Source organism: Centroberyx affinis, unplaced genomic scaffold, assembly GCF_046629955.1.
Source record: "Centroberyx affinis isolate AG114_WGS23_722 - 3 ecotype Tasmania unplaced genomic scaffold, CSIRO-AGI_Caff_v1 ptg004026l_1, whole genome shotgun sequence".
Classification (NCBI taxonomy): domain Eukaryota; kingdom Metazoa; phylum Chordata; class Actinopteri; order Beryciformes; family Berycidae; genus Centroberyx; species Centroberyx affinis.
Genome location: NW_027281827.1, coordinates 80,726 through 95,682, shown reverse-complemented (window position 1 = coordinate 95,682; position 14,957 = coordinate 80,726). Strand labels below are relative to the sequence as shown.

Here is a 14,957-nt window from a genome sequence, read left to right as displayed (position 1 = left end):
TAAGTTAAAAGGAACAGGACTATTAGGCTAGTTTGCCTCGTTTTTTATGGGCTGCTCCACTTAGGAATAAGAAAAAAGAATAAGTTCTACAAGCAGGCGGTGATTCAAAATAGTCCGATCCGTTAAAAAATGGGAAAAAATATTAGTGGCTGTCCCATCAGTCGCATCAAAAGATGAACTTGTTAGCAGAAAAACAACGAGGCTTAGTTTTCATCCCCATAGAGAGAATGGTGATCTAGATTTGCAGTGCCGTTGCACTATGAGAGGCGCAGTGTGCAGAGAAATGCCCATCCATCACTGCTCACTCTAACTGTAGTCCTCAGTGCACAACACTACAAAATACTGTCAATACTTATAATTAAAAACTCTAAATATGCCTATTCACTTCTCGTAATCTACATCCACACACTCAAAGCGCAGGCTATTTCCAATTAGCGCGTGAGCTCCGGGGGGAAGCGGGCGCGCGCATTCCACTGGCGGGCACGCCGGGGTCCCGACACACCATTTGGACGGGCGCGCGCGAGCGGCTTAGGCACGAAGATCGGCGCGGGCACGCGAGAGAGTCTCCTGGAAACACAGGCGAGCGCGTCCACGCCGGCGCGCTCCCGAGCCCGCCCCCCCGTCCAATCAGCGTCCAGCTGACAGAGTAGCGGTTTATGTTGAGCCTAAGTGGCCTTGCTGTATGTGGGTCAGAGGTTAGACTTTTAAATAATGTAACCCCTGAATTCATTTTAGACACTAAGCCTGACATTCAGAAGGACTCTATCAGGCTTTTACCTGTAATTATCTGTAATTATCCCATATTTTCACATTTCTCTGCTGTAATGTGCTGTTAAAAGGAACTAAGAGCTCCACCAATAGAAGCAAAAATCAAATGTACTTTCAGGAAAGCATCCCTGTTTGTTGCATCAGTTTGATTAGAATACCCTAATGGAAGTGGTCACTGTTAGCTGCAGTTCAACTTCAACAGTTCAACTGCAGCTTCAACTAACAAACACATGACTAAATATTAACATGTATTATGTAGGGTAATGTATTCTTGTCGTACCTATTGTTGCTGTTGTGATTTGATGTTGTTGTCCTGTTATGTGTTTGATGCTGCTATTTGACCCTGTCTTGGCTAGGTCTCACTTGTAAAAGAGGTTTTAATCTCAATGTGACTTCCTAGTTAAATAAAGGTTAGCCTATATATAATTACTATTATGCACTATCATAGGGGAAAGATCTGATCAGCCTAAAAATGTGCCAAACTCTATTTTTTTTTTAATAAAAAGATGGATAAACTGAGTGTCCTTGATCACAGCCAAGCCAGTAGATTTTCCATGTTAAGAGGCTTCATGTAGCTTGGAAGACTAGTTGATGATTTACCTCAAAAATATAGGCCTACCTCACAAATAGCCAGATTTCACAAATGCCTATGAATAATGCATTTGCAGCAGTCGACTCTGTTCATTCTGTATGTTTTGCTTGCCAGTAAAAATGCTGAAAATGAGACTGAAAACAGTTGGTCGTATAGATAGAAACGGAGGGGAAGGATGTGCCTGGAAAGAAGGGGAAGTCAGACACATAAAGAGATTCCCCATTAATGCAATATTAAAATTCACCTTTTAGGTCTCCTCCTACTGAAGCTGTCATAACTTTTACTACATTCCAGCAACACATATGACATTTTATTTCATTACATTTCACATTTTATTGTTATTTTGAGAAACAAATAACCATGAAAATCAACTTGTCTTGAACCAGTAAAATGCTAACTGGCTAACTAACATCAGGGCATCCAATTCCGGACAGCATATGACCAAAAAAATCACAATTATATACCAATATATTTCATCCTGTACTGTTTTTGCTGAAGTTTCTCATAAATTAACAATCCTCCATCTGTCTTTTTTAAAGTTTAATATCGCTTTTACTTTAACTTGTAATTGATTTTCCCTGCAAATGGATGATAGCGCACCTATTTTTGAGATTCAAAATTCGTATCCAATTCCGGACACTTACTTTCGTCCGTGTCGGTGTTTTCATATACTCGATATTAACCCTTTATTAACCCTTCCTGTACCTTCACAATGTTACAGAAATTGTAAGAAGTGCAGGCTCTGTACTCAAAGCTCTTATTTTTTAATTTATCAGCCGATACCGATTCTCTACATGAAGTAACTGTCGCCCAAAGTGGGATTTAAGGCTTCCCGCTTCTTGTTCGTGACTAAGTTCGTAACTTAGTGTTTTATATGCTTAAATGTGTGTAGATATTTATGAAATTTGATACCTAGCTTCTGAAATGTGTATGAATTTACGTCACTTAGCTTTCGGTTGGGAACTCTGTATAAAAATGCCGGTAAACACCGGAAATTACGCGAGTGACCGAGTGTCCAGAACTGGATACAGTTCCGTTAGCTAACACAAGCTAGTTGCATATCACGATGTAGGTGAAGCAGACGTGTTTCCAGGCTGTTCTTGGAGAGTTTGGCGTAATTGTTTGATTGTTCTGATCTGACAACAGACAAAGACATAGGACAGGCTATCTGCAGCTATGGAAAATGCATACATGAAGTCACATGACCAGATCAAGCCCCCTAGGGTGTTGAAGACCTAGAAGACCCCCTGACACATGTAGAAAGGAAATTAGGCCAACATGCTGCTTGGTTCTCAGTTAGTGGCTCCTTAGCCTTGTAACCAGGGATGTTGTGTTTTTATTTACCACCTTTTACCACCTTTTCAGGCTCGCATGAATGATTAAATTGCTAAAATGCGTACTAAATTAATGTTTTTTTTCTGAAAATATAATTGATTTTTGTTCATTTCGGTAGTTGTTTGCCTTATGAGCATCACCGACTGGAGGTCACTGCTTCACCCAGCTTTTTATTTACCACTACATAGAAGTTATTGATTTTAAATGCTTCTCCCAAATGCTTCTGTATGGTTCATATCCCAAGGACAAAACAAAGACACACACACACACACACACACACACACACAGCACAGCACTCATTTATGCTAACCTATGCTACCCTTGAGTAGACACACATCACCAAACACAACTGTATTTTACCGTTCCTTTTGGCTTGGAATTGCCTGAGTGGTGACCAGCCAGTTTGTTTATATGTATATTTTTGTTGTTGGCCTACAGACACTATAAAGCCAAATGGATTGCAGAAATCCACTGGGCCCTCGCCCTCCCGAATGCCGGGAGCCAGGGCTGGGGATAAGAGAGGTTCTGTGTTTGTTTAGACACAGTGAGTCCCGGGGGACGGACGCCAGCCACAGCTGCGAATGTGTTTTTCATGCTCCGAGCCCGGCAGGACGAGAAGAAAGAGCTGTGGTCTTTTTCATCGCTCTGACAGTCAAGGTTGTCCTGTCAGCCTGGAGGGGAGCCATGCACTCAGCAGAGGACCACATAAAAACTTAAAGGAATAGGCCACACAGAGTTTTTAGGAGATCGTCCCATCGGTCAACTGGCTGTTAAGCCATGACAATAGATACCAAAATCATCCATGTGTCCACATGTATTTGCTCCATTTTTCCTTGCTAACACTTACTTTAGCACTATGTGGAGTGATAATGGCTCCATGCTAACACTTTAGCATACACTATGTTGAGTGATAGTAGGCTCCATGCTAACACTTTAGCATACAATATGTTGAGTGATAGTAGGCTCCATGCTAACACTTTAGCATACAATATGTTGAGTGATAGTAGGCTCCATGCTAACACTTTAGCATACAATATGTTGAGTGATAGTAGGCTCCATGCTAACACTTTAGCATACAATATGTTGAGTGATAGTAGCTCCATGATAACACTTTATCATACATAATAAAATAAAATAGAATTAATTAAATATAGCTGATGTAGCCAGGTTTATTGTTGGAACTATTTCAGGCAAACATCTGTTGCACAGTGATTTTTAGCTGTGCACAGTCTCCCATTGCCCATTACCTTTACTTCCTATGGAAACAGGGAAAGTAGTCCCTGCTAGTTCAAAGCAGTAGGCCTGTGTTAATTTTGTAACATATTTTAGTACATTTTACCAATTTTCTAGGCAAAACTGCCAGAGTTCATGTTTTCTCACTTTTGAGGTAATGCTAGTGGCCTGTTATCACTCAACATAGTGAATGCTAAAGTGTTAGCATGGAGCCTATAGTGTATGTTAAAGTGTTAGCATGGAGTACTGGAGCCAATTACCTACCACAGGGACACATGGGACAAATTTGTCTTTGGACCATCAAGGTCTGCCATATTAGATTTTCTGCCATTTTACATTTTTTGAAACAGTTTTTTTTTTATAGTAGGCTTCTTCAGTTTGTTGACCTATTGACATGGATACACAGAATCTGAAGACAAAAACCCATGACTCTGGCTGTTGTTACCCAATGAATTTGCTAGCAGGTGTGTTTGTCCAATCATCATTAAATGTGGAACACATGTACCAGACAAGCCAATTATAAATCTGTATGCGTTCAAGCGCCAATTTTTAGTCTATATATGACATTTGGTTGAGATTGGTCAATGTGGGTGTGGCCTATGAAATAGTGTTTTATAACTCCGCATTTCCCATGAGAGGCATTGTGCTACAGACCTAAAGCTTTCCAAGAAGAATTGCTAATGATACAAATTGGTGTCCTTGCAAATATGAATGTAATTGAATGTAATTGGCCACATGATGGCGCTGTAAGCAGCAGTTTACAAAATCATTCCTTTGATGTTTAATAGTGTTTTCAGTTAATTAGTGTGTATTTGTTTACATATCTGTGTATGTGTGTGTGTGTGTGTGTGTGTGTGTGTGCGTGCGTGTATGTGTGTATTTTTAGGTATCTAAGCATGTATGTCAGTTTGTATGCATAATTAGGTGATCATTAGTGTAGATTTGTACGGAAGAGGATTAGGGCCACCAAAAAAAAAAAGTTGTCAGGTGAAAAAAAAAAAAAAAAAGTTTTGTCAGGTGAAAAAAAAAAAAAAAGTTTTGTCAGGTGAAAAAAAAAAAAAAAAAAAAAAAAGATTAAACTTTAATCTCAGAATTCTGACTTTAAAGTCAGAACTCAAATACATTTTTCACATGTGGCCCTAATCCTCTTCCGTAGTTTGGACTTGCATATACTGTATGTTTGTATTATGCATAACATATGTCAGGGTTATGAATGTGTTTCAATTTAATGCCCTCACATACTCAACAGCTAAATGAACGTCTAAATGAAGCAGAGGAAACAGTATATCAGAGATTTCAAATATAAATCCCATTGCTAGGTCAGTTAAAAGTATTCAGTTTACTCTTTGAAATGAGTAAAACCAACATGCAAGCGATTGAAATCTCATACAAACTGTGAACCTTTTGTGCCAGACAGACTTTTTCACTCCAAGTACTGCATGCTCTTGTTTTGCTGAAGCGCACACAGTCTGCAGTGCTTAAAGTAAGAGAGGGATGAGCGAAAAAGAAACCAGAGAAATACAATCATACAATCAGCTGTACATAATATCACTCTTGCACGCGAGCTCTTCGTCTGCCAAACCTTGAAACGTCTCTGTCTTTTGCCGTGGCTTTCGGATTACTTTGGAAATAATTCAGGAACAAAAAAAGAAAAAAAAAAACTGAAACATGTCCAAGAGTTTGTGGTTTTTGCAAGTGATCGTTTAAACTGTGGCTCGGGGGCCGATTCAGTTTCGGGGGAAAAAAAACACAAAGCGTATGTTAGTTCATAACTGGGTTTAAAGCAAAATATGAACTAATATCTTCAGCAAATGTTTCTCTGGCTGTAACGGCGTTCTGTTACAAGAGCACACTTCAGACATGAACATCACATTCACATCAGGCTTGAACGACTGATATATTGCAGCTGTAAACTAGCTGCCCAAACATCCAACGAGACCAAAGGAGTTTTTCAAGCAAGTGAAAGCATACGAAATGATGTTGGATCAGTTACACACAGAATAATGTTTAGGGCCGTAATACCCATCAGGCATCACGGCCATCAGTCTAAAGTTAATGTGATTATTTAGTGGTGTAACGCAAGGGTTCAAAACCTTTTTCCATGTCATACTGTTGTTAATGTTTAGTGTAGGAGAGCAGATGACAGTGGAGAGAGTGAAACCTCTGATCAGAACACCCGTCCTTAGGCGATCTCTAGCGCAGCGGTTCTCAACGTGGGGTCCGGAGACCACCAGGGGTCCTTGAGGGGGTTCCAGGGGGTCCCCAGCAAACTGATGAATTGTTAAACTTCACTAGAGAATGTAGAAGAATGACTGTTTTGATCATAGTTTCACTGTTATCTCGCCACCTACAATATAGCTAGTCATGGAATTCTGGACAAAATCATATCTAACAATAAAAATGTGCTCAGATTTGGGTCCAAGAGACAAAATCTCATCCAATGGGGGTCTGTGGCTCTAATGTGGACTAAATTAGGGGTCCTTGATATGAAAAAGGTTGAGAATCACTGCTGTAAATGATCAAAACTCGCCTGTCTGTGCGCTCTAACCCTAACCAGCTCTCTCTCTTAGCATTCATCAATATGAATGAATGAAGTCTGAGAAGGCTGATCCTGTTTGTGACACTAATGTAGCTTTGTGTGAACATTACTCTTAAGTATGTTGGGTTATATCCGAATTTATGTTAGGCTACAACTAGATTTACTTCCCCTTAATCAATAAAACACTTTAATGCCGCTACTTTTATGGAGTTCCAGACTCCATCAAGGTGTAGTGGAGGGTGTAAAAGGCTTAAAATCAGTTTCCCCACCTTTTTATTAGCAGAATCCACCTTTTCAGGCTTTATGATGCAAATTCATAGTGTACATCAGTGATTTTCAACCTTTTTTACATCAAGGACCCCTAATTTAGTCCAGTTCCTAATTTGATGAGATTTGATGAGACTATCTGTATTGCAGGTAGAGAGATAACAGAGAAACTATGATCAAAACAGTCATTCTTCTACATTGTCTAATTGTGTTAACTTCTTGTAAATCAAATAATGGTGAAGTTTAACAATTCATCAGTTTGCTGGGAACCCCCTGGAGGACCCCTGGTGGTCCATGGACCCCACGTTGAGAACCACTGGTGTACATCATACTATAACATCAAACTGATGTCAGTTAGGAGAAGATAGGGTCTTTTGAGGAAAAATGAATACTGAAAATATAATGGTGGTTGTTTGCCTTATGTTTACTTACTCAGTCATGGTTTTTTTTTTTAATTTCCCACTAAAACACTGCCTGCAAAGCTACCAATAGGAGCTTTGAACAGCCTTGTATGTACTTGAACTGTTTACACAAGGACTTGGAGGGGTGAGGAGGACAGACGAGGCGACCTGTGAGCCCTCTGGTGGACAAAAGCGTCATTTCTTTCCGCAGTGGTGAGAATGGAAAGATGAAAGCCAGCTGAACCTCTTCCCCTCTCCAGACAGCCTGAAGTGATCAGATGGCAGAAAACATCATGCTGTCTTCAGCAATGCAGAGATGACATTCAAGGTCTGACAATGAGGATAAATGTTTTGGTATTCTGCCTATCAAAGGTATTAGAGGTCATGATTTATGACTGGGGGACTGCCCATTGTTCCGACGGCCCATTATTCCGAAACCCCAATAGTCCGAAAAATGTCCACCCATTGGACCGAAAGCCCATTTGTCCGATAGCCTGTTATCCCGGAGTAGAGCTGCAACGATTAATCAATTAATCGATTAGTTGTCAACTATTAAATTAATCGCCAACTATTTTGATAATCCATTAATCGGTTTGAGTAATTTTTTAATAAAAATAAGTCAAAATTCTCTGATTCCAGCTTCTTAAATGTGAATATTTTCTGGTTTCTTTCCTCCTCTATGACAGTAAACTGAATATCTTTGGGTTGTGGACAAAACAAGACATTTGAGGACGTCATCTTGGGCTTTGGGAAACACTGATCCACATTTTTCACCATTTTCTGACATTTTATAGACCAAACAACTAATCGATTAATCGAGAAAATAATCGACAGATTAATCAACAATGAAAATAATCGTTAGTTGCAGCCCTATCCCGGAGGTGGTTGGGTTGAGGCATGGGCTCACTGAGGTTACGGTTAGAGCAAGCTTATGGTCAAGGCTGTCAGAAGCCACGGTTGTGGATGGAGCTTGGCATGCAGTTTTCGGACTATCAGGGTTTCGGAATAATGGGCCGTTGGAACAATGGCATGGCACCATATGACTATGGTCTGTATTATCCGTCAGTTAATTAATCAAGGTAATCAAGTAATCCATACTTTCCCGTATATTCTGCCTAACATGTCAGCTTACTGTATACTTATATAACCCCACAATTGTTTATATTGCATTTTGTTGCATTTGTTTCATTATTGTTTTGGTTAGAATTCTTCTTCTTCTTCTTTTTCTGCCCTAAAATGATCTGAACCTCAGAGACCGTAAGTCCTAGAGCAACCAAATTTGGTGCGTAGGTTTCAAATCTCCCCCACCACTCAGGCAAAAACACATGACACCGATCAGCCTGATGGTGGCGCTATAGCAAGCAACTTTACACTTTGCCTAATTACTCCTATGTAAGGTCTAGAATCCAATTTCTATGCAACGCCTATTTTTCTCTCGCAAAGCTGATCCAATCTCAACGAAATTTTACACACAGCATATACAGTATGGACTTCCTAGTTTATGGCTAGTTGAAGGAGTGTCACCGAAATGTTCTATCTTTGAGATGTAGAACTTTTCCAAAATTATAAATCAAGCTTTTATTCTCACTGTCAAATCATTTGCCCAATGGACCTCAACGGCCCTATTTATGTGCTTATATTCCATTGTCTTTTTCGTATAAAGAAATCACGCGACATAATTTAAATCATTGCACATATATTTATTATGAAAAAGAATTAAACGGTTGGCAAAGGGTGGTTTGTAACATATGGCATAGATTCTATCTCTACTTGGCTAAATACAAGTGGACTATACTAAACTGTATAGCTGTGGAAAAAAGTGTTTACAAAGCATAGAATATGGCAGCTGTAGCAGATAAAAGAGCGTAAAAACGAAAAAATATGACATGGCACGAATAATAAGCGTTTCGCTCAGGATTTAGTGGCTAGGTGTATCGAAGGCACAGTTGTGACAATTTCTCTATCAAGTCCAACATCGAAGGCGTTTTGTTTGCCGCCCGTAATCGAGCACAATGTGCAAGCAGGTCAAGGGAAAGGAGGCCATATTGATCTCTGGGACAGAAAACAAAGGGGAGTTGTGTCTTCTTCACCCTCATACAGAGAGACCCGCCAAATATGGCCGGTGATGGGAATCAACGATGCGTTCTGATTGACTGATTCCTCTATCTGGGTCGTCTGCTCAGGCCCTTCCCCTCTTTCTCCAGACAATCTCTAAGTGTCAAGGCCGCCGGCCTACTGAGTCTCATATATTTGGACACTTTTCAGCTGTTTTACAAGCGAGAAAAGCAGAAGCAAACATGTAGAGTTATAGGTTTGTATATGGCTCAGAGTGTGTGTACAATACCAAATAACTATTTAGCAAATATGAAGGCATCATAGGAAAACAAACAGGAGGAATACTAGCGCCATTAGGAATGCACAATACCAATATGGATTGGGTGATGCTGAGAATTTATCATCAGCGATACCAGATTTGTTTCTTCTTCATTGGAGATCTACTTTGCTTCAAGTTGCTTTGTTTTGATTTGCGACAAGTTAATTGTTGGTCTCAGATTTTAGTATTTGGGAGATCGCTGCATCCCTAATTGCTAAATATTTCCTATATGCTACTTATAAAATTGTTAAATTGCAATGTAGCTTACATAGATAACCACATGCATCACATGGTATTGCATTCTGTACATATTTGAGGATAGAATTATTTGAACCAAAGTAAGCCTTATACAGAGTCTTTTTCCTGGAACATATCAAATACAAATAATACAAACAGAGAATTACAAATTATATTTATACATTGATATGAATCCTATTTAAGGGTTTCATTCCAAAATGCTATGTATACATTTTTCCGAAAAAAAAATAAAAAAAATCTTGTAAAACTTGTAAACACAACTGGGTCTGATTACTTTCAGTAATACTCCACAGTGAGTTGTACTTTGAATTTTTCCAAATGGTGGACATTTCATTTAAGAATGAAATTCTTACATGCAGTCATTTTCTTCGAAAAGATTCTGTTCTCTTCATGCATTTAAATCTGGGAAATGTGAATGTTCCTGGCTGAAAACGTGGAAGTGAAGATGTCTGGATTCCCTCATGAAAGCGTATTCCTTTGGTAATTTGGAACTCCACCAGTGTCTCTAGCTGGCTCAAGCTCCATCCTGGTAAATGCACTTGTGGCTTTATACTTCATTATCACTCAAGACTGACAGGCTACTGCTTTTATACAGTATAGATTGGACATAATAATATATGAGACGAAGCAATACAAAAATATGATGATAGTTACATCAGGATAAGCATATTAAGTCTGTGGATAAGCGCTGATACAGGCTAATCATGCATTTCGTCCTTCTCTTGCCCTCCACTCCTCCCTCTCAGGGACAGGATTTGCTGCATCTTTAGAAGTTGCAATAATTGGCTTGGGTCTGCTCGGAAAAGTACATATTTACATCACCAAGAGGAGCTACAGCAAGCAATCCATTGCTTTCAGCGGGGAGGCCTGGATTCTGTTGAAAAAAAACAAAAAAACGGTGAGGATACAAAGTTAAATCACAAAGCACAGACTTAATGTTGCATACAAGGAAAGGGGAACGGGGTTACCTGTGTCTGTTCGCTGCGTTCCAGGTAGTGCTGCATGGCCAGTATGTCCTGTGGGGAGGACATGTTGGACTGGAGGGGGTGAGATGGGGGACTGATGCTAGTGTTCTCCTGGATGATGGCCGACGTGCCCACCACAGGCTCACTTCGGCCCCACTGGTAATAACAGGAACCTTGAGGAGGACTCTGATCCAGAGGGGCGTCATTCCCCCTCTGGCATGAAGAGCCAGAGGGAGCGAGGCCGCTGCCGTTAGATAGAGGGAGCTTGTCAAACATGCAGCTGCTGGGAGGAGTCGGCTGGCCATCTGCCAGTCCTCCCTGTTGAGTGTGGTTCAGTCCATTGATACTCTGTGGCCAAAGGCCAGCAGGAGGGAATCTTTGGCTTGATGAGGGTTGGCTGTGGCAGGCGGGCATCGCCTTGTATCCGTTCTGCATGATGCTAGCGGTGGGCAGCTTCTGCTGCTGGTTCTGTGGCCACTGCTGAACTCTGTGGTTATTGTGTGTTTGAAATGGGCTGTTTCCTTGCAAGCAGCCTGTGGGAAAGGGAATGGGAACACTATGTGTGGTAGATTCAGTGGGGGAGGAAAAGTCATTGCAAGGAATCAGGGATGGCAGATTGTCCATTACACTGGGTGCTACACTGTTTGGTTGCTGAACAGAACTCTGCAGCAGCTGTCCATTTGCTGCCATTGAAGGAGCTTGCATGCCGTTACGAGGACACTGCTTTAGTTGGTTTGACTGTGTCTGGCCAGGAATCCCCATGTGGCTGATGGATGCTTGCCCACATGAGTCAAATGGGACTGAGCCGTTACTAACTGAGGCAACAGGGAGAGTGAGCTCTGGGAGCTCTATCGATGGGCTGAAAATGTCCGGAAGCTGCAGCTGCTGAAGGGAGCGGAGGCTGGTGTCAGTCTGAGGGGTCAGGGGACCATAATGGGAGAGTTTCTGGGTGTTGAATATTTGAGCAGGCTCTGCCAAGCTTTGCCCTACACTCACTGGTCCGTTGTTTGTACCCTGCTGCCGAGCACAGAGACCATTCACTGGAGAGTGAGTGTGGTCGACACTCGGCCTCTGAAACAACTGTGGCTCACACAGTCCTGCGGCTGAGGGCTGCGCCTCCTGACCGAACGGCTCTCCTTGATTATTGTTGACTGCTGCAAGGCAGGTGGGCTGGCTGGCATTTAGATTAGCCTCAACCCTCTCCTTGAACAAAACAGTATCCATGTAGGCAAATATGTCATTAGTGAGGATGCTGTCCAGCTCAGACCTGGTATTGCTCTGTCGATCATCGTCCTGACTTAGTCTCTTGAGGGCATTTTCCCACTCCATCAGCTCTGCAGCATCAACCTCCAGACTCTGCAGCGCCGCACACAAGTCACCGTCTTGCGCCATCTTCTCCAGGGTGTCGATCATAGCCACCACCGACTGTTCGGCCTCCTCCTTCACTACAACCGGGCCATCCGGGTTGGCGCTAGACCCGATCGTCTGCCACGGGTCACTGGGGACGTTGACCAGGGCCCGGCTATCCATGAACACCTGATCCACGGGTAGCGGGGGCTCCACCGCCTGGGTGTAGATCGTCTCGTCCTGCCTCAGGAAGCATCCCAGCAGAGAACCGGGGGCCACGTCCTCCTTTGCCTTGTTGAAGCTGCTGCTGGATGGAAACTTCGTGAGGTCCAGCGTGGGACCCTGCTCGTAGAGGAGAGCCTCTCCTGTGGCGAAACTGAAGGGGAGCTGCAGTCTCCTTTGGCGAAGATGGTCCTCACCCTCAGCGTTGCTGAAAGGAGCCAAATAGAGGGCACATTAAATTATAGCCAACAGTGACAGACCAGAAAGCTGACTGAGCTTGATAGTAAAGTAATCAAGGGATCACACACTCACACTAAAGCTCTCTGACGTGCGATGATGAAGTCAGGTCTTCCTCCTTTGTAGACCAGCTTGGCGTTGGCCTGCACCCACACCCAGCCCCGCGACTTAGTCAAGAGCCTGAACACAGTCAGACCGCTCTCTCCTGTTTTTATCACTGTGATAAAAAGAACACACACACACACACACACATACACACACACACAGTCAGAGGCTACTGATGTAGCAGCAGTAAATGTCTCTTTGAACAACAATTCTTAAAGGAAACCTTGACATCTTAAATTTTAGCCTGTTATTTATTTCTCCACCATACACTGTGATAAAAAAAAGTTTCCACATTGGAATCTAAGTTAACTGAAAACAACTTTTAACATAGGAGAAGGAACATGAAATTTCATGATACAAAGCTGAAAATATGTTTGTGATTTCAGCTGAGAAGTGACATTCAGAACAGTCTTTCCTTCTTTTGCATTGCTAGCAAGATTTAGCCCAGGTCATCACACCTAAAATGATGACAGCTGAAGTCATTACAGTGTAGACGCAAGAGACAAGATGGAGTCAGGCCAAACTGAAAGTTAGGACGCTCCATCAAGTTTTCAGTCTGCTGTCAACTGACAAGACAAAGACTGTCTGAAAGTACTGTAAGACAGCTTTGCCTTACAGGTGACACTCACAACACACTACACCATGTGTAACAAGATCACAGTGAAAACCTCCAGTCGCTATATGGTTAAATGTTGTGTTTCAGTCTTAAATATGGTTTCAGAGGTTATAAAAGCAGAGCTGGTTCTCTTTGCACTACTTTTCTAGTGAAGTGAGAAATGGTCTTGGTTGCTCAGATGTAACTTTACTGGGTGTTGATTTGTTGTTTGTTTAGTCTTTAAGCTTGTTTGGGCATGAAATTGGTCTTACATTTTATTTGATCTGGCATTAAAAAGGTCTGAAAATGTTTTAAATTTAAGTCACAGAAACCTGTAGTCACCCTGTTTGGTTTGTTTTTGCTTTCCATCAGAAATAAAAAGGCATTTGTTCAGTCATAATTGTCTTCATTTCATTTCAGATTTGGCTCAAAATATCATGATATCGAACCATGAACCCAGTATCACGTGTCAAACTGAACCGTTAGCTGAATGTATCATTACATCCCTACCAAGTATCCTATAATATTAACATGTATTGTGACAACAGAGGTGAAAGTGTCAACATACTGCGCATGTGGTTGTCGGCACAGTACATCATATCAGCTGCGTGGATGAACTGGTAGCCGGAGCCTCTCATGCACAGCTCAATCTCCGAATAGCCCAGAACAACCTTCCCCCTGCAGAAAGACAAAAGAGACGTTTGTGTTGTTGATATAAACTTCAGTTAGCAAACATCGACCTCTGGAGGAACATTACAAAGAGCGTATGAGAATATGACACTGGTCAAAACTGCCTGAAAATTCTATTAGTGACACAAATTAATCCATTTTAAAAATAAATGCGTGTGATTATGAAAGTGCTCATATCTCCATGGTAATTTAGGCAAGCTTGAGAGGTATCCTAACTTGTTCGAAGTTGCCAACAGATGGTATTTTGAGGTCTAGGATTTGGAAATGTCTGTTGCAAAGCACAGTGTCTGAAATGTATTTAATTTTTGGCTCACCTGCCAAGGGCTGGTGAACACAAAAAAAACAAAAAAACATTACTAGCTGAAATAATCAATCAGTTTTCCAAGAAATATGCCTACAATGCCAATTCAATGCCAATTCATGTATAAAATCATGTACTGTGTGTTAATTTAAAACTTGCTCATTCATATAGTGGTCAGAGTATTTAATTCATTATGAAGTGCAACAAAATTCAAATTGCAACAAAGTATTTTGAAGCTCAGCAGTGTCAAAGTTTCATAATTGGCAAAGACCAAAGACTATAACCCAGGCCTTCAAACGTTATTGTGTTAAAAAGTTTACTGACTGATCGATCCACCAAAGACAAGAGACACTTGGCACCTGGTAGGTGATGATTTCAGACCCTGGATGTGCCCATATAGTTGGATAGCAAAAATTACACATCAAATTGAAGAAACCATATCATGTATACCTAAACAAAGAATTTTTCATACAATGTCAATTTCAATTTCAATTTTACTAAGACTAATTGATTGGTCAACAGAGAAAATCTAGTGCACTTTGCCACATTTCTCATGTCGTAAAAAATGTTAAAGTGATAACTCGTGAAATTCTTGTTTTTTTATTTTGTCTCCATCTTTGATGAAGTGCTCATTGCTGCCTCTCCAGTCCTACGTTGGCTAAAATATTTATCTCTTTCAGTTTGTGTGCTGTGTTTTTTTCCTCCACCTTTCTGCGCTGGAGTACTTT

The 14,957-nt window shown here is 41.3% G+C and overlaps 1 protein-coding gene across 1 annotated transcript in view; it reads right to left on the bottom strand.

Moving 5' to 3' along the window:
• Positions 1-8,820: 8,820 nt before the first annotated feature.
• Positions 8,821-14,957, bottom strand: part of LOC139663472 (aryl hydrocarbon receptor-like) — a 41,638-nt gene continuing 35,501 nt past the window's right edge. The window contains exons 8-11 of the mRNA XM_071542153.1: positions 13,807-13,916; positions 12,614-12,755; positions 10,736-12,509; positions 8,821-10,641 (exon numbers count right to left, since the gene is read on the bottom strand). Coding sequence (XP_071398254.1) covers positions 10,534-10,641; positions 10,736-12,509; positions 12,614-12,755; positions 13,807-13,916 — 2,134 coding nt within the window. The 3' untranslated portion in view covers positions 8,821-10,533. The remainder of the gene's footprint in view (positions 10,642-10,735; positions 12,510-12,613; positions 12,756-13,806; positions 13,917-14,957) is intronic.